Here is a 25,230-nt window from a genome sequence, read left to right on the forward strand (position 1 = left end):
AATTTTATATTGATTACATATTGACCTGATAATATTTTGACTATATTAAAATATGAAAATTAATTTTATTTGTTCATTTTTAGTGCCTACTAGGAAATTTTGAATTAATGTGACTTGCATTGTATTTCTATCGGACAGTACCAATCTAGACAATGTGAGGAATAGCTATTACACATTTCTTTGTGGGCAGGGGGTTTGAGGAAATACTTAGATTCAAAAAGTGTTTGTAGCTAGAAACTCTATTAAGGGAGAATTGAAATGTCTTTACTATGATTGTCCCATGAAATCCACATTTGTATTCTTTTTGTTTGTTCTGAAGAGTTGCTACTAGTTGGAAATAGTGTTTCACTTTATTCATTTACATAGGGTATAAAGATAATAGTTTTTATAGGCTATGCCTTTAAGTGGAAGGTTTATACCCAATGATCAGTATGTTTTGTCATCCCCTTTGATTATAAATCCTTTGAAGGTAGATCTCATGTTCTGTGTCAACTACTACCTGTTTTAGTGCTTCACATATGTAGTTGTCATTCAGTCATTATTTTTGTGTCATTTTATATTTTCATTTTAACTTAAGGTTGTACACTAAAATTAGTGGTGTTCTAACCTTGAGTACTTTGTACATTTTGTCTTCATTTCAACCTGTTAACTTTTCATTTCTTTGAATGCACATGCACAATTTGTATTGTGTATGTTTTGATTTCAGTAGGTTGGCTAGATCGGGACTTTCTTGGCTGCTATTTAATAATGTAATGTTGTGGCACATTTTACTTGTATATAGTATTCTTGAGACATCTTAGTTTTATATAACTTAACCAAGTAATATTATTTGTAAGTTACCATGTTTCCTGCTCATGAATCCTTTTTTTTTTTTTTTTTTTTTTTTTTTTTTGGTGGGGTTGGGGGCGTGGAATGTGTGATTGTTGTTGCAGAAGATTGCTGAAATGGTAGCTTGGGGAAATAAAATAATGAGTACTAGATTATAAACTGTAGGAAGCACTTGTTTCCCTTGACAAGAATGCAAGGACCTGTCTATTTTGAAAGATGAAGGCAGGCTGTTTTTCTGGAGATAGCCACTTTTATTGGACATAAAATCATAAATCCTGTAAATGGCTAAATAAATGCAAAAATATATATAGCCAACAGAATCATCCCAACAAAGTTTGATTTCCTTAGATGGGATTAAAGTCACTGAAACTGATGACAGATTAGGATTTTTCACATCATCCCAATTCTTTCTTTTTTTAATTTATTTTTTATTTTTTTTTAATTTACATCCAAATTAGTTAGCATATAGTGCAACAATATTTCAGGGGTAGATTCCTTAATGCCCCTTACCCATTTAGCCCATCCCGCCTCCTATAACCCCTCCAGTAACTGTTCGTTCTCCATATTTAAGAGTCTCTTCTGTTTTGTCCCCCTCCCTGTTTTTATATTATTTTTGTTTCCCTTCCCTATGTTCATCTGTTTTGTCTCTTAAAGTCCTCATATGAGTGAAGTCATATGATTTTTGTCTTTCTCTGACTAATTTCACTTAGCATAGTACCCTTTAGTTCCATCCATGCAGTTGCAAATGGCAAAATTTCATTCTTTTTGATTGCTGAGTAATACTCCATTGTATATACCACATCTTCTTTATTCATCCATTGATGGACATTTGTGCTCTTTCCATGCTTTGGCTATTGTTGATAATGATGGTATAAATATTGGGGTACATGTGTTCCTTCGAAACAGCATACCTGTATCCCTTGGATAAATGCCTAGTAGTGCAATTGCTGGGTCATAGGGTAGTTCTATTTTTAATTTTTTGAGGACCCTCCATCCTGTTCTCCAGAGTGGCTGCACCAGCTTGCATTCCCACCAGCGATGCAAAAGGGATCCTTTCTCTGCATCCTCGCCAACATCTGTTGTTGCCTGAGTTGTTAATGTTAACCAGTCTGACAGGTATGAGGTGGTATCTCATTGTGGTTCTGAGATGTATCATTTCCCTGATAGTGATGTTGAGCATTTTTTTCATGTGTCAGCCACCTGGATGTCTTCCTTGTAGAAGTGTCTATTCATGTCTTTTGCACATTTCTTCACTGGATTATTTGTTTTTTGGGTGTTGAGTTTGATAAGTTCTTTATAGATTTTAGATACTAGCCCTTTATCTGATATGTCGTTTGCAAATGTCTTCTCCCATTCTGTCGTTGCCTTTTAGTTTTGCTGATTGTTTCCTTTACTGTGCAGAAGCTTTTTATCTTGATAAGGTCCCAATAGTTCATTTTTGCTTTTGTTTCCCTTGCCTCTGGAGATGTGTTGAGTAAGAAGTTGCTACAGCCAAGATCAAAGAGGTTTTTGCCTGCTTTCTCCTCAAGGATTTTGATGGCTTCCTGTCTTACATTTAGGTCTTTCATCCATTTTGAGTTTATTTTGTGTGTGGTGTAAGAAAGTGGCCCAGGTTCATTTTTCTGCATGTGGCTGTCCAGTTTTCCCAACACCATTTGCTGAAAAGACCCGTCTTTTTTCCATTGGATATTCTTTCCTGCTTTGTCAAAGCTTAGTTGGCCATACATCTGTGGGCCCATTTCTGGGTTCTCTATTCTGTTCCATTGATCTGAGTGTCTGTTTTTGTGCCAGTACCATACTGTCTTGATTACAGCTTTGTAATACAGCTTGAAGTCCGGGATTGTGATGCCTCCTGCTTTGGTTTTCTTTTTCAAGATTGCTTTGGCTATTAGGGGTCTTTTCTGGTTCCATACAAATTGTAGGATTGTTTGTTCTAGCTCTGTGAAGAATGCTGGTGTTATTTTGATAAGAATTGCATTGAATATGTAGATTGCTTTTGGGTAGTATTGACATTTTAACAATATTTGTTCTTCCTATCCAGGAGCGTGGAGTCTTTTTTTCCATTTTTTTTTGTGTCTTCAATTTCTTTCATAAGCTTTCTGTAGTTTTCCGTGTATAGATGTTTCACCTCTTTGGTTAGATTTATTCCTAGGTATTTTATCATTTTTGGTGCAACTGTAAATGGGATTGATTCCTTGATTTCTCTTTCTGTTGCTTCATTGTTGGCATATAGGAATGCAATCGATTTCTGTGCATTGATTTTAGCTCATTGGGTTTTCCATATAGAATACCATGTCATCTGCGAAGAGTGAAAGTTTGACCTCCTCCTGGCCAATTTGGATGCCTTTTATTTCTTTGTGTTGTCTGATTGCAGAGGCTAAGGCTTCCAATACTAGGTTGAATAATAGTGGCGAGAGTGGACATCCCTGTCATATCTTGACCTTAGGGGGAAAGCTCTCAGTGTTTCCCCATTGAGGATGATCTTAGTGTTGGGTCTTTCATATATGGCTTTTATGATCTCGAGTTATGATCCTTCTATCGCTACTTTCTTGAGGGTTTTTATCGAGAAAGGATGCTGTATTGTGTCAAATGCTTTCTCTGCGTCTATTGAGAGGGTCATATGGTTCTTGTCCTTTCTTTTATTGATGTGATGAATCACATTGATTGTTTTTGTGGATATTGAGCCAGCCCTGCATCCCAGGTATAAATCCCACTTGGTCGTGGTGAATAATTTTTTTAATGTATTGTTGGAGCCAGTTGGTTAATATCTTGTTGAGGATTTTTGCATCCATGTTCATCAGGGAAATTGGTCTATAGTTCTCCTTTTTAGTGGGGTCTCTGTTTGGTTTTGGATCCAAGGTAATGCTGGCCTCATAGAAAGAGTTGGAAGTTTTCCTTCCATTTCGATTTTTTGGAACACCTTCAAGAGAATAGGTGTTAACTTTTAAATGTTTGGTAGAATTCCCTTGGAAAGCCATCTGGCCCTGGACCCTTATTTTTTGGGAGATTTTTTTATTACTGACTTGATTTCTTTACTGGTTATGGGTCTGTTCAAATTTTCTATTTCTTCCTGTTTCAGTTTTGGTAGTGTATAAGTTTCTAGGAATTTGTCCATTTCTTCCAGATTGCCCATTTTAGTGGCGTATAATTGCTCATAATATTCTTATTGTTTTTATTTCTGCTGTGTTGGTTGTGATCTCTCCTCTTTCATTCTTGATTTTATTTATTTGGGTTCTTTCCTTTTTCTTTTTGATCAAACTGGCTAGTGGTTTGTCAATTTTGTTAATTCTTTCAAAGAACCAGTTTCTGGTTTCCTTGATCTGTTTTGTTTTTTGGTTTCAATAGCATTAATTTCTGCCCTAATCTTTATTATTTCCTGTTTTCTGCTGGTTTGGGGTTTTATTTGCAGTTCTTTTTCCAGCTCCTTAAGGTGTAAGGTTAGGTTGTGTATCTGAGACCTTTCTTCCTTCTTTAGGAAGGCTTGGATTGCTATATACTTTCCTCTTATGACCACCTTTGCTGCATCCCAGAGGTTTTTGGTTGTGGTGTTATTATTTTCATTGGCTTCCATGAACTTTTTAATTTCCTCTGTAACTTGTTGGTTAGCCCATTCATTCTTTAGTAGGATGTTCTTTAGTCTCCAAGTATTTGTTACCTTTCCAAACTTTTTCTTGTGTTTTGATTTCGAGTTTCATAGCATTGTGGTCTGAAAATATGCACGGTATGATCTCGGTCTTTTTGTACTTGTTGAGGGCTGGTTTGTGTTCCAGTATGTGGTCTATTCTGAAGAATGTTCCATGTGCACTGGAGAAGAATGTATATTCTGATGCTTTAGGATGAAATGTTCTGAATATATCTGTTAAGTCCATCTGGTCCAGTGTGTCATTCAAAGCCATTGTTTCCTTGTTGATTTTTTGATTAGATGATCTGTCCATTGTTGTAAGTGGGGTGTTGAAGTCCCCTACTCTTATGGCGTTATTATCAATGAGTTTCTTTATGTTTGTGATTAATTGATTTATATATTTGGGTGTTGCCACATTTGGCGCATACATGTTTACAATTGTTAGGTCTTCTTGGTGGATAGACCCCTTAATTATGATGTAATGCCTTTCTGCTTCTCTTGATACATCAGACAATCTAGACTTTAAAATAAAGACTGTAAGTATGGCTACTCCGTCTGTCTTTTGTTGACCATTAGCATGATAGATGGTTCTCCATACTCTTACTTTCAATCTGAAGGTGTCTTTAGGTCTAAAGTGGGTCTCTTGTAAACAGCATATAGATGGATCTTGTTTTCTTATCCATTCTGTTACCCTGTGTCTTTTGATTAGAACATTTAGTCTATTGACATTTACAGTGAGTACTGAAAGATATGAATTTATTGCCATGATGTTGCTTGTAGAGTTGGAGTTTCTGGTGGTGTTCTTTGGTCCTTTCTAGTCTTTGTTGCTTTTGGTCTTTGTTTGTTTTCATCTTTTCTCCCCTCAGAGAGTCCCCCCTTAAAATTTCTTGCAGGGCTGGTTTAGTGGTCACAAACTCCCTTAATTTTTGTTTGGGAAACTTTTTATCTCTCCTTCTATTTTGAATGACCGCCTTGCCACATCATCCCAATTCCTGAGCCTTATTGACAATCTCTAACAATGGGCCTCCGAAGGGCCCCCATTCCTTTGTGTCACCTAGCAGGTTTTCACTTGCTACCGGCTGCATTCTGGATTTGGGGCTTGTTTAGCTAGTAGTAGCAGTGAGCCAGTGCTACTCAGCTGATGCATCAGCATGTCAGGGTGACCAAGAAACCTGAGCAGCCTTGTCCTGCAGCCTCTGTACCTCAGAAGGGACCGAAGAATTTTGGCAGCTTTGAAACAGCAGCTACACCCTGACATGGCTAAATACCCACTTTTGTTGCCCAGACCACATAGGACTTTCAGAGACTTATTGTTTAATTGTGTTTTAGGCATGGAAAAGGGATGTAAGACAGGAAAAATGAAACATGACTTCCATAAATATTACATGTGAAGTTGCTTTTTTCCCCCCCTGACAGCGTGCACCCCTAATTAGCCAGATGGCAAATGTGTAATATTGGCATGATGGCCATCAGCTTAGGTTTTCTGGGACTATCCCAACCTTGAAACACTCTCTCCCATAGTCTTGATTTTTTGTTCATTAGAAAAACAACTTCTACATGCCACCCACCTGTCATCTCCCCCCTGGATCTTCTACCATCCCTCCCACTGTATGGATTAACTGTCATTGCTCTTATCTGAGGCCAGTCTTCCTCTAGATTCCATCCCCTTTCATCATCTCAGGAGCACGGTTTCAGAAATTCGTAACTGTATCATCAGTCTTTGCCTTTCCATTGAATCATTCTGATTAGCACACAGTCTTGTTGTTATGTCTCCCCTCTTAAAGAGGAAAAAAAATACACACTCAAAAATCCTCTCTCCATCTCACTTGCATCCCTCCAACCACTGTTTCATTTCTAGCTCCCCTTTAGAGCAAAACTATTTGAAAGAGTTGAATGGTCTCAGGTCCCTGGTTCTTCACTGCCCGTTCTCTTTTGAGCGCTCCATGCCACAGCAACTGCTGTCAAGGTCACCAAAGACTGCTATGTTGTTGGATCCAGTTGTTTGGTTTTTTTGAAAAACCTCTTGGCAACTTTTTATTTGAAAAACTGTCTTCCCTGTCAGCATTTGACTTCTTGAAATGACCCTCTTCCCTTGGTCTTCAGGACCCCTCTTCACCAGTCAAGCCTTCTTAGTCTCTGTTGCTAGTTTCTTCTCATCCTTAGGATCTAATGTGCTACCACTGAGGGTGGGTGGATGGGGAGGAAAGAGGAGTCTTACGGAGAGGTTTAGTGGTTTGGGAGCTTAAATGTGGTACATGACACTGGAAAGGTAGAAAGAGTGCTTATCCTGAAGAACCTCATCTAGCAGAAATGTTCTCAGAAATGTCAAGCAATAGGGGCAATAACAGATACTTTCGTGTCTTAGAAAAGTCATTTTATATGTTGAAATTTTGTAATAAACTACTTTGGGTTATTATAGATAGAGTAGCCAATTTATTTAAAACAAAAAAGTTACTAGAATGTTTTCAGCTCTAGTTAGCTGATATTTATGTCAATATTAAAAAAAAATAAAACCATGTATAATAAAGCAGTTAACTTGACTTGTATCAGAATAGATGCAGTCAAATGGCTTTTTTCAACTCCTGAATCTATGTACTTATTTCAAAGATGTTCTGGAAACATTTTTTGGGACATGGGGAACATTACTCCTAGACAATGTCCATATCAAATACTAGACCCATGCCTATTTGTTAACTTCAAACAGCTTTAACATTTATCTTCTTCACTAGACTTGGCACCAAATGACTTTGTTGTTTAAAAAGATCACAAATAATTTGGGGTGCCTGGGTGGCTCAGTCGGTTGAGCTTTGACTCAGGTCATGGTCTTGGGCATCGTGGGTTTGAGCCCTGCGTTGGGCTCTGTGCTGACACTTCAGAGCCTGGAGCCTGCTTCGGATTCTGTGTCTCCCTGTCTGTCTGCACCTCCCCCGCTCATGTGCGCACACGCGTGCATGCTCTCTCTCTCTCTCTCTCTCTCTCTCTCTCTCAAAAATAAGCATTAAAACCAATTTTTTTTAACTTAACGAATGAATAAAAGAAACCATCTTCAAAGAACAGAGTAAAAGTATGAAAGAAAATCCCCTAAATTCTGAAGACCACTTCAAAAATTGGAATTTCAAAAACATTTTGAGCACTGGTACCTTTAGTTTAACAAGTGGTTATAACTTTCCAAGTATATAATTTTCTGTGAAAAGAACATTCATTGTTTTTGTGCTTTTGCATGTGATGATAAAAAAACTGTAAGGTTGATTATTTTATAATCTACATTTGAGGATCTAGAATTGTATGTGGCCTGTAACCCTGTAGTAGTTTTTAAATCCTTCCATTCTTTTGGAGGCAACGGATACATTGTATTTCATAGGTGGTTATGGAGCTACGGCTTTAAATATGAAACGTGATCCTCTACATATTAAAACCAAAGGAGAAGAATTTCCCCTGACTCTGGGCCGGGACGTCTCTGGGGTGGTGATGGAATGTGGACTTGATGTGAGGTACTTCAAGCCTGGAGATGAGGTGAGATCTGCGCGGTCACTCTTCTTTTTCTAAATATACTTCTGAAAGAAGCAAAATGAAATTCCCATATCTGTGTCCTTGACCTTTTTTCTTTTCTTTTTTTTTTTTTTTTTTAATTTTTTTAGTGTTTATTTATTTTGAGACGGAGAGAGAGAGCAAGCGGGGCAGCGGCAGAGAGAGAAGGAGACACAGAATCTGCAGCAGGCTCCAGGCTCCGAGGTGTCAGCACAGAGCCCGCACGGGGCTTGAACTCACAGAGCCGTGAGATCACGACCTGAGCCGAGGTCGGACGCCCAACCGACTGAGCCACCCAGGCACCCCTTTTTCTTCTTTTCAACAAGTGTACTGAACTTTGGCCAGAACCTTCATGTTCTTGGTTCTGTTGTTACATTTTTCACAAACAATTAAAAAATAGCTTGACTGATAGGTGCCTGGGTGGCTCAGCCAGTAAGTGTCTGACTCTTGATTTTGGCTCAGGTCATGATCTCCAGGTTTGTGAGATCGAGCCCCACATTGGACTTCACACTGGGCATGGAGCCTCCTAGAGATTCTCCCTCTCCCTCTACTGCTCATGCTCTCGCTCTCTCTCTAAAAAAAATGAAAAAAAAAAAGCCAAAAAATAGCTTGACTGTACCTGAACTTTCTAAATCTAGTGCTTAAGAATTGCCCAACTTTAAAATATGTAGGATTGGGCTTTTTTTTTTTTTTTTTTTTTTTTTTTTTGCCCTGGAAGAAGTCTTTAAATGACAGTTTCTACCCTATGGGTTAGATGTTTTAAAATAGCTAAAGTTTGGTATAATAACCTGTCATTTGTCACTTTGAACTTTTATACCAAGAAGTTAACGTGAGCTTATAATAATAGCTAACACTGTTCTAGTTGCTTTTCATAAAATAACACATTTAATCCTAATGAAGTAGGTAGTTAGGCACCATTTACATGATGGGGAAACCAAGCTATAAAGAGGCCCCATGGCTGGTAAGCACGGGAGCCAGAATTCAAGCCCCAGAGACTGTGCTCTTACTAGTACTCTAAGTAGTCAGTAAATACACTAGGATTTACTGGCGTCTGCTTCCAGTGTGGTTGGACTTGATAAATCCAGAATCGTACTACATTTATATTATGTGAAAATAACTCTTTTGCTTGGTATATTGCTGATTTGTGCTTTTTTCACAGGATGGGGTCTGTTACTGGGGAAAACCCTCATGCTGAGCTTTGGTCAGAAAATATGTTTCTAATGAAGTTGTGTGTTTCAGGTCTGGGCTGCAGTTCCTCCCTGGAAACAAGGCACTCTGTCAGAGTTCGTTGTAGTCAGTGGGAATGAGGTAACTCACCAACTCTATGCTGAAATGCCATTAAAAAGTATAAACAAAGACTGACAAATATCTCTGAAATAACTGGTTGTTTTTCAGATCAGGTTTTTGTTTTATGGGTAGTTTTGAAAGAGCTAAGATAGAGAAGAGGAACTATTGAAAGAGTAAAAAAGTATTTCATGTCATTAGTAACACTGCCTGCCAAAGCGGTTCTTTGTCTCCCGTGGAGCAGGGATTTGGAGTGAGATTGAGAAGCCCTGCTGTGTTTCTCAGTTTTACCCAGTATGAGCAGTTGAAACCAAATATACCAAATGGAGCATACTGATTAATCATCAACAGAAGCATGGGAGTATTAGGCTGTTTTAAATAACTTTAAAAACAGTCTAGTCGAATACAGTCAGGTGAGCTTGACGATTTGAATAGAGAGAAAGGGGTTAACATTGAGCAAATTGGCTACAGAAGGCAGGGTAGGAAGGGAAAAGGGGGTATATTACTGAGATCAGAGAAAGTCTGGAAAGATTATCTTGCACTAAATGGGAGTAAAGGAAACAGCTGATCTCAGAAACAAATTAGAATGTGTTCATGAGGGCTCAAGGTTTATTTGGATTTATATCTGGGTATACTCAGGACTAATGGGATTATTGAATGTGGTCTCTTTATGAAGAATTAAGCTGCTTTATCTGATAATGTAGCCTATAAAATATTACTGAACCTCTGTGAGGTAGATTGAGTCATTAGGAGAATATTCCTTAGGGATAATCTTGGAGGAGGGCATGCAGTAAACACTGAACCTGGTAGAATGTTACAGACTTATCTATGAAAGTAGTTGGATTCCTACACAGGTAAAGATGTTTACTTGTGTTCATAGGTTTGCAAGTCATTGCTTATTTTTAACTGCTCTCTTCGAATTTAGGTCTCTCTGAAGCCCAAATCACTCACTCATACTCAAGCTGCCTCTTTGCCGTATGTGGCTCTCACAGCCTGGTCTGCCATACACAAGGTTGGCGGCCTGAATGACAAGAATTGCACAGGAAAACGGTAAGTATCAACTGTGACATCTAAACCTCCCTTCAACTCTATTTGTGTCAGGTTGCACTTTCTTGTGTTGATTCTTAGCCCGAGCAAATGGGAATTAAAAATTTTTAAATGGAAACATGTAGGTGAACTTTAGTTGTGTGAATCGCCTAAATAGTGTGATTTCGTATGTGAATCTCTGCAAAGAAGATCCTAGCTTTTATTAGATTCCTTAAAAGTTTTAAGGATCATCTTATACATTTTCTGAAGAATGCTGTGAAGGTGCAGGTGTTTTTGTTTTGTTTTGTTTTCCTACCTCTACTAGGATTTACTCTCTCACTTGCATATTATATTCCAGACCAGATATAAAGGGACTGCAAAACACTGTTGATTATTCTTAAGTTCTCTTAGGCTCAGTGCCTGGCACCCGTTAGGTCAATTCTTGTGCTTCAAAGTGTTTATTGTTTGAGTTAGCAACAGCAGTGAGTAGAAATGTCTTCGGTGTACTTGAGTCCGTATCCAGACCCTGCTACTTTCTAGCTGGGTGGCGCCCTCCGTCACTTCTCTTCTGTGAGTTTTGTTTTAATGGTTCAATGAGATAACACAAGTAAAACTAGTGGCCCAGATTGTGGCCCATGGAAGGCACTCAGTAAATAGTGGCTGCTGTTATGAGCAATGAGATTGTATTTTTTTGTATTTTAGAAAGTTGGCCCGATAGGGGATACTGATTTTATTTTTTGGTGAGAAAAGGAGAGACTAAGAACCATTTAATGATGGTGATAAAGGAGAGAGCTATAGGTCAATTTTTAATAAGTTAAAATGAGTTTTTTGATTACTAAGAATTGTGCAGGTAAAATAAGTATACTTTTCTGAAACCTTACCCTTTACATTTAATGTGTTGGGTTATAAAGGATTGAATTTAATGAAAGCTTAATAGCTGTATTTCTGAAAGCAGTGTGAAGATGATTCATCTAATGAAGTGCTACCCTTTGTTGTAGAATTCATGGCAGGTGTTTACTCTAAAGGTCAATCCTGTTTATTTTTTAAGCTTTTGAAGTTACCATTTAGGTCAACTACTTTGTTTAAAGTAAATTAGTCTGGCCACAAAGATTTTTCTAATGGTTTGTTTTCATTAATAACCTTGCAAAATTCAGGGTTTTTAGACCTTTATTATTACTGTAGGCTCTGCATTGACATTGATGCTTTATTATTTTGTTTTGTTTTGTTCTTCCTTAAAAACATTAGACTTTCTATGCCTGCGTGACCATAAGTGCACTATGGTTAGAGAGCTCTCATTTCTTTTGCCAGTTCAGGGTTCTCCACACATACTTGTTTTTAGTATCTTGAAGACAATTTAGAAACAACTCTAGTTGCCTCTTCTCAGGTACATGGATCCGTGCCCCCATTTTATTATAAGCCTTGTGGGTAATTCCTTGGTACTGCATTGCCTTCTGTTTAAGCAGTAATGGCTTGGAACTGGGGAAATAGAGCCCCAGGTCCTGTTCTCCAACTCTGCTGCCGACTAATGAGGTGACCATGTGCGTGCCATTTCCTGTCTTGCGCAGTTTCCTCCAACGCACTGGGTGTAGGACGGGGCAGGTTGTTAGGGGAGCTCTGAGAAGTGGGAAGTCTTATACCTTCTAAGGCCATTATATTGTATATTCAGTTGGGTGTGTTCGTTGATTTAGCCACACATTAACCACACTGGAGTGAAATCTACTGTAAAGAGCCTCCCTAGCTCATCTCCTGAATTTCCTGCATCCCCACATACTTGGTGACCTGATCTGTAGCATGCCTTTGTTCCAAGTGGTAATGAGACCTGGCCCCTGGGTGCTCTAGGAAAGTTGTCTACTGAAGTGGTCATAATGGCCCACTTCTCCCACTCCTTATTTGTGGGAATTGAATGAGTGATGTGAGCATCTTAAAGCACTATAAAAAATAATTTTATGTGAAGAAATTCTGACAAGAGTGGGATTTTTACTATACATCAATTCAGAGGTTCCAGTGTCCAGAGTGGCTTTTTTCAGTTTGACTATTCATTGTGAATGGGGGAGCATATTTTAGTGTCTCTAAGCCATAATTATTCTCTATTAGCTGTTGGCATTGAGGCATGTTTTAGTCTGCAGTAAAGCAGGTCAGTGTTTGTTAACAGGGTCTTAATAGTCTGTTTTTCTAACTGGTTAATTAAAAAAAAAAAAAACACCCATCAGCACCCTGGAAGATTTTATAGGATTTCTTTATAACAAACAGCTTTTTGAAATTAAGACCAAGCTTTCTAAGAGTTCAATGGGTTTACTTTTTCCTTTTTTGTTATATAATTGTATTTCTGCAACAACTGAGCATCAGTTAACCGAGGTAATAGTTTAATATTGATGTCACAAAATGTCATTTATGCCCACACTTTGATAGCACTAGAAAATGTCAGGTGAAGTGATTTTTTTGTTACCAGCCCATCCATAGTTTCTTCATGATTTATTAAGTTGGAAAACATAGATAACCTAGGGCTCTCAAGATGATAGACAGGTTTTAAAAAGTGGTTACACCAGGTATATTTTGAAAGCAGTTTAGTCTGATGTTCTATTTATTGGTAGTGACATGGTACATCTTGCGTACTTCATGCTCTACCTGAAATTCATCTTTTACAGGGAAAGCTGTACTTCACTCTGTTTGACAGAAGTATTAGAAAGTCTTAGAAATTGAACCATTCCTCTTCTACAAAATAAATTTCACTTTTAAATTGTGTATACAATGCAATGAATTTAGGAATGCTTTTCGCTGTTTCTTACCTGATTAGGCCTTTTGACAGTAAAATTTTGTCCTATGATTGTAAATTGTGTGTCTGATTAGTTCTGTTACAGAATTACACAGGCTGCAACTTGAAAAACATCGGGTTTATCCCCCACTATCACTACCACCACTGTGCTTATATCGGTAATAACACCGTTTCCTTCTTTCAGAAGCCTTCTGCCTGTTCTTCACTGGACCACCCACCTATTTCTCCCCGTCTCCGCTCCCGCCACCCCTGTGGAGTTCGGGTTTTCATTTGCACTTGACTGGGTGGTAGGGTTAGAGTGGTAGGGGGAAGAAGAAAGAAACCCTGGCCCTTTACTTGCTCCTTTGTGAAGAAATCTTGGGGCTGGGAGGAAGAGGAGAGGGAGGGTGGAGACTCTGGCTGGTGTGATGCAAATGGATCTTGACTCTGCTTCTGGACCCCCTGGAGCCCCAGGAGGGCTCAATCAAAGAAATAGTAGAAAATTTTCTCCTAGCAATTTGTGTTTTACAGATGAGTTTTCTGGGTGACTAGGATAATATCTTGGGAAGTTGAGAAGTCATTTGCTCCTCAGTGACCGTAATTTAGCTTCCAGCATTGCCATTCAGCTACAGCTGTTCTCACCGGGGTCATAGCTGACTAAGTGGCCAACCAGGTGATCTTTCTCAGTTCTTCTTATCATTTGATCTTCGTGAAGTATATGGCACTGTTAACCACTAACTTAATACTCACTTTTTTCATGGTTTCAGGACACTGGACTCCTTTAGTTTTCTTGCCTTTTTGACCATTTTTTGTAATTTTTAGGGGACCCTTTCTTTCTCCAATCCTTAACTGTTACTGTGTTCCCAGTGTCCACTCCATCATTACTCTCTGTCTCTCGGAGATCTCTCACCTCCTCCCAGCTTCTGTGTATATTATGGAAGCTTGCGGATCTGTTTCTAATGCCAAACTCACTGCTGAGTTTCAGTTAGATGGCTTCTTCATATTTGAAGGTCACCTGGTACAAAACAAGACTTCCTGACCGCCACCCTGGTTCTTCTCTACATTCCTAATATCCATTAACTGGCATTTCCCTTAAGCCAAAAAACCTGATACTGTTTCCGAACTCTGCTGCCTCCCCGTCCACAGCACAACTCATTGTTCATGTCCTGTAAAATTTAGGATGGTTATCAAACTGGGAAAAATGTCTTCCGAGTTTCGTTAATGTGGGAGCTCTAAGATTTCTAGGGAGTCCAAGTTTTCTCATGCAGTGAGTAAGCCTCAAATGCTTTTGCATTTTAATTGACAGCCGTCATTTGTTAGTTTGGTGGTGTTGTCTTCCTGGTAGCAGTGTTAAATGACAAAAATAATACAGTGTGCTAGTGCATTTATCCTGTGTTCAAGGGGAAACAAGCCATAGATTGGGGAGCACAGTGCCTCTCAAGCAGGGGAGCATTCTCCCTGAAGGATTTTGGGCAGGAGCGAGTTTCATAGAGCATTGGAAGAGGCAGCACGGAAATGGCGTGGTTGGCCAGGAGGTCAGTGATTTCCTGATAAAGTTAGCAGGGCCTATTTCTTAGTAAGGTCAGCTAGCTAAAGCTGAGTTGGAGGATTGTGATCAGTGTTTGGTTTCCTTGACAGTGATGCATTCTTTGTGTTTTTGTTTTTTTTTAATTTTTTTTTTCAACGTTTATTTATTTTTGGGACAGAGAGAGACAGAGCATGAACGGGGGAGGGGCAGAGAGAGAGGGAGACACAGAATCGGAAACAGGCTCCAGGCTCTGAGCCATCAGCCCAGAGCCCGACGCGGGGCTCGAACTCACGGACCGCGAGATCGTGACCTGGCTGAAGTCGGACGCTCAACCGACTGCGCCACCCAGGCGCCCCAGTGATGCATTCTTTGTAAGGGCAGACTTACTTAGGTTTAGATTTGACGTGGACCAGGCCTTGGGGTAGTCTCCATTTTGTGGGTCCTGATCTAAGAATTAATGTATTAGTGATGTGTTGTAAGTTTTTACATGTCTTCTAATTGGAGGAACTTTCTACAGACTAGCTTCTGGTTCTCCACATCTCAAACCTTTAACCATTTTTCTCCTTCACTACTTGCATAATCCAGTGCCAGCTACTGTGATACGTCCCTCTTATCATAATAAGACAACAGGTTCTTGATGCTTTGTTGTGCTAAATTGGTGGGAAGTAGGAGTATTCCTGGAAGGCATTCCTTAAGCAGGAAACAGCCTGTCATAACTTAACTCTACTCAGAAAGGACTTTTAACTGCATCGCAAAATGTATTTCCAAATGCGCTTCCCTTCCCTTTGGGCTAGCATGTCCTGAACCCTGTTAGTTCCCTGGTTCCCTTCAGCCAAATCTCGTGTTACCGGTCAAGAGGGGAAGTGTAAAGGAGGGTGTAGAAATGGAAAGAGACAGAAATTTTAACGGATTGTAGTTAATACAGGAGGAAAAATCATTTCCCTCTACCTGAGTTCTCTGCTGAGACCTCTGTAATAAAACATTAACAAGAGAAACACAGTTTATTAATGTGTATGCCACATATTAATGAGGTATAATTAGAGGAAAATGAGGAACTCAAATGGGTAGCTTAGAATTCAGACTAAAAAAACTCTTCAGCTAAAGACGGAAGAGAGAAACGTGGGGGAAGGCTTTTGTGAAGAGGTTACCAGGAAAAGCAAGGTAAAATTTGTTGTACAGATTGAAGTTGGTGCCTCCTCCACGGATAAGAGTCTAAAGTTATCTCTAGGGATTAACCTGTGTCTTCCTGGTAGCTAGAAGAGGAGGTATGCCTTTGTAAATTTATGTCCTTAGGAAAACAGGGGAAGGGCAGAGAGCTTTCTTGGATCTGCTGCTTCTTAACTGCCTTCAGCTCAAAATAATCCTTATGCCAAAGGTGGTATATTTGGGGGCAACATATTCTGCCTCTTCGTTAGCATATGTCATTTGCAAATTTTACAAAAATCTGTGTCTATGCAGATATTTTGCTAGGGGTTCATCTCAGGGCCTTTGTAAGGAAAGGGCCTGGAGCTAAAGCTTCATTGGTTCTGCTAAGAAGGAAAATAGGGTTTTCTTCTAGTCTAAGTTCTTGCCTGGGGCCCCTTGTAAACAAAAGACAGATTAAAAAGGGAAAAAGCACACACATTTGAGCTTTACATGACCTGGGACCTTCATAAGGAAATGAAGATCTCAAGAAATGGTTAAACCTGAGTGTTTTTATGCTACATTTGATGAGTGAAGAGTCTTTTTAAAAAAAAAAAAAAAAAAAAAGTGACAGGACAAATGGTATGAGCTAAGCATAATCAACTTGGAAATTTTAGCAAGGCCTATCCGTTGGGATTCCTCTCTGTACCTTTCTGTCTTGGAGATAAGGATGTCCCTTTCCTCCAGGTATAGGAGCACACCTCTCACATGAGGGTCTTGTGACCTGCTTCAGGGAAGAAGGTCAGGGAGTCCTTCCTGTATATGCTGTTTCTCAACTTCCATTAACTTAAAATATTCAACATGCCAACATGCCATTTTTGGGGGTGATGTGTCCTGAACCCTGCCAGCTCTGTGGTAAATTTTTCTCTGACCAACCATGCTCCTTTTGTCTCTTATCCGTCATATTGTTGCCATCATAAACATTCCTTCTTCCCATCTTCCTTTTTTCTCTCTGTTCTACACCAGATTGAAGGAACCAGTGATTTGGGATGGTTTCCACTGCCTGTCCCATTTGGGGAGATGTGTTCCTGGTACCTCTGGTTGAACTTCTGAATTTCATTACCACAGAATCATTGTTATAATATTGTATGAGGTTCTTGGTCCATTATGGGTTAGCTAAGCCTTACTAAATGGCTACCCTGGGCACCTTGCTAACATATATAAATAGCTTTGTTTTCATGGGAAAATGTGTTTAAAGTTCCAAACAACTAATTGACACATGAACTCTTCTGCAAATTGGGGAATGTCTACATGAATTACAGAGGCTTAGAAGAGGACACACAAATCTAGGCTATCTTGGCTGAGTGTGGTTAATTTGTTTTGTAGTTCTACTTATTCAAATTAAGTTTCTCACTTTAGGAAGTAAATTTAGCATGTTTTGCTCTATAACCTTTTTTCCCCTAGATTTAAAAGCATGAGAAATAAATGAGATTATAACCTTTTTAGCATCATCCCTAGTTTTTATATTAATCAAAAAGTTTTTTAATGTTTATTTATTTTTGAGACAGACAAGGACAGACTGCGAGTGGGGGAGGGTAGAAAGAAGGAGACACAGAATCGAAGCAGGCTCCAGGCTCCAAGCTGTCAGCACAGAGCCTGACACAGGGCTCGAACTCACAAACTGCAAGATCATGACCTGAACCAAAGTCGGACACTTAACCAACTGAGCCACCCAGGCGCCCCTATATTAATTTAATTTTATCTGATTTGATTTAATTTAATTTAATTTTAGAGTGCGAGTCGGGAAGAGGGGCAGAGGGAGAAAGAGAATCTCAAGCTGAGCTTGAAACCTGATGTTGGACTCAGTCCCACAACCCTGAGATCATGAGCTGAACTGAAATCAAGAGTCAGACGTTCAACTGACTGAGCCACCCAGGCGCCCCATCATCATCCTTAGTTTTTAAAGACCATTTGTTTCTGCTTATGGAAGAGCTAGCCATATTTAAGTCATCTTTGTTCCTGAGCCATTAGGACTTTAAATAGAGGGCACTCTAATCTTGCAACGTGGCTTTACCCCCCCCCACTCCCACAAGCACATTGTCTAGGAAGAATCATGAAGGTCATATACTTCTATGTTAGAAAAATGGGGAAAGTAAATATAAGCTTAAATAAGATGGAAAAAGCCAGTTTTTCTTTTTTGTGGACTCCTAGGGTGATCATCATTTCCCAGATGAATCTGAGGCATGCAGGTTCAATTAGTGAGAATTAGGACTAGAACCCAGGTCTCTAGATCCCCAGTCCTGGCCTTTTGATTTCTGGGGCTAAGCCAGGATATAGAAATTTGAAAGCTTATTCCTTGTTTCTGGATCTCTGTTTTGTTTCATATATTTTTTATTTGCAAGGCAGTTTGGGTGTTGATGCCTTACCTCATCAGGCTGTAATACTGAAAATGTGATTGTAGATGACTTAGATGCCCAAATACAGTAAAAAGTGACTCAGTCATGGAAAAGAAGCCAACATTGACTTAGTACCTTAATGTATGTTTAGGCGGAATTCAGAGATTAGGCAGAGGTGACAGGGAAAATCAGGTTGTAGGGCTTAAGAATGCATATGCAGTGTAATAATTATTCATACTTTCTCCTGTATTTTTATCTCTGCTAGAGTGCATGCAAATCCCACTGACTTCAAAGAAGAGCTTCACATGTGAACTTAGGAAGTAAGAGAGGAACGTGATTAAAAATCTTGGCCATTTTGAATTATAGTGCTTTTTCCAAATAGAGTATTTCCTGGGTACTTGCTCTATACAATAAGCAATATTCTTCATTCGGCAAATAGACTTCTACTTCAGCGAGGCTTGAATATATAGTGTGACCATTGTAGCAAGCTGGGTAGAAAGTGTTTCTGCTGTATAGCACTTCAGTGAAGGGCCACTGGGGGTAAGCAACAGCGGTGCTTTTCCCTTTGTATTGAAAGTGCTTTGAAGAGTACAAGAATAGTTAGTTCAGCCACAGGACTTCAAACCATGGAGGACTAACCGACCTATTGCTGGCCTTGAAAATTCATTTTGCCTACTGTCCTTTTTTGAGACTTTGAAGAAAAGTGCAGGCCCTGATTGAATCTGCACAAAACATGGAGTTTGCAGGACCAGAGAATGCTGTGTCCCTAGGTCTTCTTTACAAGCTGATTGTGGCATTCCAACGGGCTTGCACCTTGCCTGTTTTGCACTTGGAGGTGCCATCAAGTGGCAATATCAGGAACTGAAGCTGCTGTTGTAGAACCACTCCCTCTTCTGCCAAGCAGTGCTGTGAAACAACATTTTTGCTTTTTAATTTGGAGGAATGAGGCTGCTGTGGATCAAGAGTTATGGGGAGGCGATCAGCTGACAATAATAAGGTTGGAGATGTATCTGGCAGTTGGATCCTTAAGCAGCCATTATGTTTGGTATCCTCTTTTGTTTGTTCATTTACTTTGAGAGAGAGCGAGAGTAGGGGAGGGGCAGAGAGAGAGGAGAGGGAGTGAGTCCCAAGCAAGCTCCACACTGCCAGAGCAGAGCCCAAGTGGGGCTCAAACTCATGAACCATGAGATCATGATCTGAGCCAAAATCAAGAGTCTGATGCTTTACTGACTGAGCCACCCAGGTGTCCCTGGTATCCTCTTAATACAGCATTCCCAGGGAGAGAAGTAGAAATGAATTTCAAACTTTTCTTTACTGGAAGAAATTTTAATGCAGTCTTCCAAATATCAGAGTGATTCCCTCACTTGAGGTAGTAGCAATTGTTGCCTTGATTGTAAGATAAACTGCTGATTTGGATGATATTTGACGTCAAGAAACATCAGGCATTTGTTATGCCCAGGGTAGTATGCCCAGTGCTTCATAATACGTGCTCTCTGCCCTCAAAGCCTTCCAGAATAGCTTGGGAAGCAAGCATATGAGTGAAAGTTAACATCATGGCAAATGCCAAATGCATAACATTGGGGCTTTTTTTTAGGGGTGTAGGAAAACGGATTTGGCTGCAAGGGCAGGGACACTTGAGCAAGCAGTAAAGGCATTTGAGAGTTTGAGGAATAGGCCAGTATGCATAGGACTTGAGCATAAGAGTGAGGGGACCAGGGTAGCTGAGAGAGTTCTATTTAGGAAATAGAAGTCAGAGTTGAGATAAAGATTAGACTGTGAAGAATTTACATGAATGTTTGACTTACCACATTTCCATAAAAATGGGCCAGAATAACAGAATATTTCATGGATGAATTAATTTTTGGATATGTCTGTGAGGCAGTTTTAATGCTTCTCATTCTTCCTCCGTTTAGGAAGTACTCAAGCTATTAAATGTATGAAGTGTAGGATTTTAGAGGAGTTTGTCTTTGAAGGTTTTTTTTTCCCTTCTGTGCACTTTATAATTCTTTGAAAATTAAAAGTAATTTCTCTAGAAGGAACACAATTAACAAGGAGACTGATTTTAATTACATTTAATAGTATTGCTTTCAAAGGGAATAGCTGGCTCAGAAATTTTAGTAGTAACTTTTAAGATCTAAAGGGTGACAAACAGCCTTCTGTGATTTGGGTAAGAGAGGAAAACATAAAATGAAACTCGGGTTAGGATTATAGACAGAATGCATGTCCCGAGATCCTGTGTACTTGCTAGAGGCAGGTGGCAAAATTCTCTGCAGTTTCTAGCTGCCAAGTCAAAGAGGGACTGACATAGTTTGGGCAACCGGAGGTGAGAGAGAGGAAGTCCTTTTGGGTTGAGACCAAACTGATAGGAACCCAGGATTGGCGTGTTAAGGGCAGTGAGAGAGGTGTAGAATCCAAACCCCAAAATAGCAAAATGATCCGGGATGTTAGATGGTATCCGTGGCCATAAAATGAAACCGAAGGTAGGATAGGAGCGAGACAGGGCGAGGGAGAGAGCCTGGAGGATGTAAACTCCAAACTGAACACCCTTGGTCTAGAAGGACAAGAGGGCTACACTAAGCAAATGTAGTAAAACCCTGGAGCCCAAGGTTGTTTGTGCTGATAGGACAGATTCATCTGCTTTAATAGGAAGCCAAATTGAAGATAAGATTGATTTCTATTTATGAAAGTTGATGAGCTTGTCGGGACATGTCTGAACAAAAGACATTCTACTTTGGCAGGAATGTGGTCAGGAATGTGATTTTGTTCTTAGAGAGCTACTGAATCTAACACACTGAAAGGATCCCATAGCTCCCTCTTATAGAGAAAGTTATGATAATTTTAGCCTGGAAAAATTGTAAGGCATATGTTACCAAGAACTGTTTGAGACACTTAAAAAAAAATACAATATGTGGGTATTTTTGGTGTTTGATATTTTTGGTATTTGGTATTCTTAGTAGAGAGTTCATAGAATGTTTAACTTTAAGCATTTATAGATTCTTGGTGAGCCTAAAATGAAAATCCTTATGTGATATAACCTTGGGAAGCTGAATGACTTTATTTGCTTTGAGCCAGTTCATATTGAAAACCTCTTGTCTATTTATCCCATTATGTTGACCTAATATTTTCATTAATTGTAGTTTCTTTTGCATTACAGTGTTTTAATCTTGGGTGCTTCAGGTGGAGTTGGTACTTTTGCTATACAGGTAAGACAGTTTTTTTAGTTTTGTGAATAGGAAGATTATTTTCATGAATTTATAAGTTCACACGTTATAAATTAGTTTTTTAAGGCTGAGAGAAAGATAGGTTCAGTAAATTCATTGTAATTTCAGCTTGCTTTTCTAAGAAGGAAATTTCCTAATGTAGAAGGAAGCATTAACCTCTCTAGTGGTTTAATACATGAGTTAGTTTATTGATGTCCTCTATAACAAATGTAGGAAAGCCTTTTGGAAGGAAGACTGGGGACAATGCAGGTGGATGGAAGTTTGCAATTTGGTAGAAACTGATAAGCTGATTCTAAAATGTATATAGAAATGAAGTAGCCAAAATACTGTAAAGATGGCATTATTTCCCCAAAGTGATCTATAGATTCAATGCAGTCCTATCAAAATGGCAACTGCCTTTTTTGCATACATGAACAAGCTGATCCTACAATGCGTATGGAATTTCAAGAGACCCCAAATTGACAATCTTGACAAAGGACAAAGTTGGAGGATGTACATTTCTCAATCTTAACACTTACTACACAACTACAGTAATCAAAACAATGTGATACTGGCATAAAGATAAACATACGGATCAATGGGATAGAATTGAACATCCAGAAATAAAACCATACATCTATTGTCAATTGATTTTTTTTTTTTTTTTTTTTACTAGGGTGGCAATACGGTTAAATAGGGAAAAGAATAGTGTTTTCAGTTAATGGTTCTGAAACAACTAGATATCCACATGCAAAAGAATGAAGGTGGACTCCTACCTTACATCATATGTGAAAACTAACTCAGCCTGGGTCAAAGATGTAAGCATAAGAGCTAAAACTATTGAACTTTTAGTAGTAAACAAGAGTAAATCTTCATGACCTTGGATTTGGCAACAGATTTTTTGGTATGACACCAAAAGCATAAGCACCAGAAGAAAAAAAAAAAAAAAAACCAGATAAATTGGACTTCATCAAAATTAACGGTTTTTGTGACTCAAAGACAACATTAAGAAAGGAATAAGTCAACACATGGGGAGCAAATATTTGTAAATCATTTCTCTAATAAGGGTATAATACCCAGAATATATAAAGAATTCTTACACCTCAACAAAAGACATCCCAGTTAACAAATTAGCAAAGGACTTGAATAGCCTTTTTTTTTTTTTTTTTCCAGAGAAGATCTACAAATGGCCAGTAAGCCCATGGAAGGATAGTCAGCATCATTAGTCATTAGGGAAATGCAAATGGAAACCATAGTGAGGTACTACTTCACACCTACTAGGATGGCTATTGAAAAAAAGAAAACAGAAAATGGCCATGTTGATCAGGATGTAGAGAAACTGAAACCCTTGTACACGCTAAGGGAAATGTAAAATGCTGCAGCTGCTATGGAAGACAGTTTGGCAGTTCTTTAAAATGTTAAACATATAATTGCCATAAGACTTAGTAGTTCCAGGGGTGCCTGGGTGGCTCAGGTGGTTAAGCTTCTAACTCATGGATCTTAGCTCAGGTCATGATCTCATGGTTCATAAGATTGAGCCCATAGTTAGGCTCTGTGTTGACAGTGCAGAGCCTGCTTGGGATTCTCTCTCTCTCCCTCTGTCTCTGCCCCTGCCCTGCTTGCACACACATGTGCACGCTCGTTCTCTCTCTCAAAATAAACATGAAAAAAAAAAAAAAAGACTTAGTAGTTCCATTTCTAGGTATATACCTGAGAGAAATGAAAACATATGTTCAGACAAAACCTTGTACACAGATGTTCATAGCAGCATCCATATTCATAGTAGCCAAAGAGCGGAAACAACCCTAATGTCTATCAATTGATGGATAAAGAAAATGTGGTAGATACATACACAGTGAAATATTATTCAGCCATAAAAAAGGATGAAGTTCTGCTGCATTATACAACGTTGATCAGCCTTCAAAACATTATGCTAAGTGAAAGAATCCAGACACAAAAGGTCACATTTTGTATTGTTCCATTTATATCTTATCCAGAAGCAGCAAATCCATAGAGATAGCAGATTAGTGATGCCAAGCGTTGGGGAAGGAAGGAATGGGGAATGACTGCTTAATGGGCATGGGGTTTATTTTTGAGGTAAGGAAAATGTTCTAGAAGTAGACAGTGGTGATGGTTGTTCAATGTTGTGAACATACATAATGAATTGTACACTTTAAAATTGCTAACATGTTGAATTTTATGTTTCTATCTGAACTTTACCTCAAACAGAAGAAAACAAAACAGTGCCCTGAGCTTCCAGGAACAGGTTGGCACCTAGTGGCTGCTCCCATTATGGTTGAATGTGTAACTGACTGGCTCCTGAGGGAGGGGGCTTGATTATTGAGCCTCCCTCAATGTGCAGGGAGAGGCCCTTTCTTCAATATGGGGCTAGTGAGCATATTCAGAGGATCGGCCACATCACTTTCCAGAAGGGAGACTTCGGGTGCTATGCTCTCCCACCCAGACCCCACCTCAGATCTTTTGAAGACCCAGATAGTGGTGGAAGGTTTCATCTACGTGCTAACTAAATTAGGGGAAGGGGAGAGGACTGCTAGGAGATGCACACCTTGACTTCTTTTTAAGTCGGATGTAGGTTAATGAATAACTAAATGGAAGAAAGGAAAAGGAGAGAGGGTGGGAGGAAAAGAGAAATACCATATCCTGCTGGTTAGCGCGTAAATTGGTACAGGCACTTGGGAAATCACTGGGTACCATCTAGTAAATCTGAATGTATGTGGCCTTATGGCAACCCAAAATATCCACCTTTATGAATATACTCTGCAATTATATGCACTGTTAACATGCATGTACCAGAATTATAGGTATTATCTCCCACTGGAAACAACTCAAATGTTCATCAACAGTAAAATGGATAATTTGTGGTATAGTCTTACATTGGAATATTATATAATCATGAAAACTATAGTTGCACACAGTGAAGTACATGAATCTTATGAACAGCATATTAATGAAAGAAGTCAGACAGCCAATTCGATTCTGTTTAATGACCTTCAAGAACAGGTTAAACTAAAGAGTGTTAGGGAGTAAGACTCTAAAAAAAAAAAATAAATAAATAAAAAGGGTCATGTAATAGTCTGGATGGTAGTATTACTTTTGAGGGAGTGAGGGGGCTTTGATTGGGAGGGAGAAAGTTAGGAGGCTCATAAGCATGATGTGCGATCCAGGTCTTAATATGGAGTGATGCTTACAGTATTGTTTGCTTTGTAATAATTTGTTAAGCTATGCATTTAAATTCCATACACTTTTCGGTGTTACATTTTACAACAAAAATACTTTTTAAAATTTCTTTTAAATGTTTTTTTTGAAAGAGGGAGAGAGAGAGACAGACAGACAGACAGAGCGGTGCATGGGAGAGGGGCAGAGAGAGAGGGTGACACAGAATCCGAAGCAGGCTCCAGGCTCTGAGCTGTCAGCACAGAATCTGACACGGGGCTTGAACCCACAAACCACAAAGTCATGACTTGAGCTGAAATAGCATGCTTAACCAACTGAGCCACCTAGGCGCCCCATAACAAAAATGTTTTAATTAAATAAAAACAGTAATAGGAAAGTATCAAGGTTTGATCTCATACAAAGTTATTATGAGAATAAGGAATAGAAGAACATATCTGCAGATGATAACAGCACATCAGAAAATATGCCCACAGGACAGATCAAATGTAACCTATGATTTCTAATTTTTTTTTTTAAGTAGACTCCACATCTAATGTGGGACTTGAACTCACAACCCTGAGATTAAGAGTCCTATGCTCTACCAAACTGTGCCAGCCAAGTGCCCCCAAATATAGCCTACAATTTCAAAACAGCTTTAAAAAATTAAAAATATACAAGACATGAAAAAACAAACAAACAAAACAGACTTGGAAAAACTTGGGGAAAAATGTAAAAATCAAATTATTTAGCAATGAAGACTAAACTAGAAG

General features: G+C 39.0%; 1 protein-coding gene across 1 annotated transcript in view; it reads left to right on the plus strand.

Moving 5' to 3' along the window:
* The window catches only part of RTN4IP1 (reticulon 4 interacting protein 1), a 50,210-nt gene that overhangs the window by 2,886 nt on the left and 22,094 nt on the right, over nt 1-25,230 (plus strand). The window contains exons 2-5 of the mRNA XM_047101217.1: nt 7,812-7,963; nt 9,218-9,286; nt 10,188-10,312; nt 21,241-21,289. Coding sequence (XP_046957173.1) covers nt 7,812-7,963; nt 9,218-9,286; nt 10,188-10,312; nt 21,241-21,289 — 395 coding nt within the window. The remainder of the gene's footprint in view (nt 1-7,811; nt 7,964-9,217; nt 9,287-10,187; nt 10,313-21,240; nt 21,290-25,230) is intronic.

The sequence above is a fragment of the Lynx rufus genome, unplaced genomic scaffold, assembly GCF_022079265.1.
Source record: "Lynx rufus isolate CCGP_SWC_20201006 ecotype Redwood Valley unplaced genomic scaffold, mLynRuf1.p SCAF_6, whole genome shotgun sequence".
NCBI classification, from domain to species: Eukaryota; Metazoa; Chordata; class Mammalia; order Carnivora; family Felidae; genus Lynx; species Lynx rufus.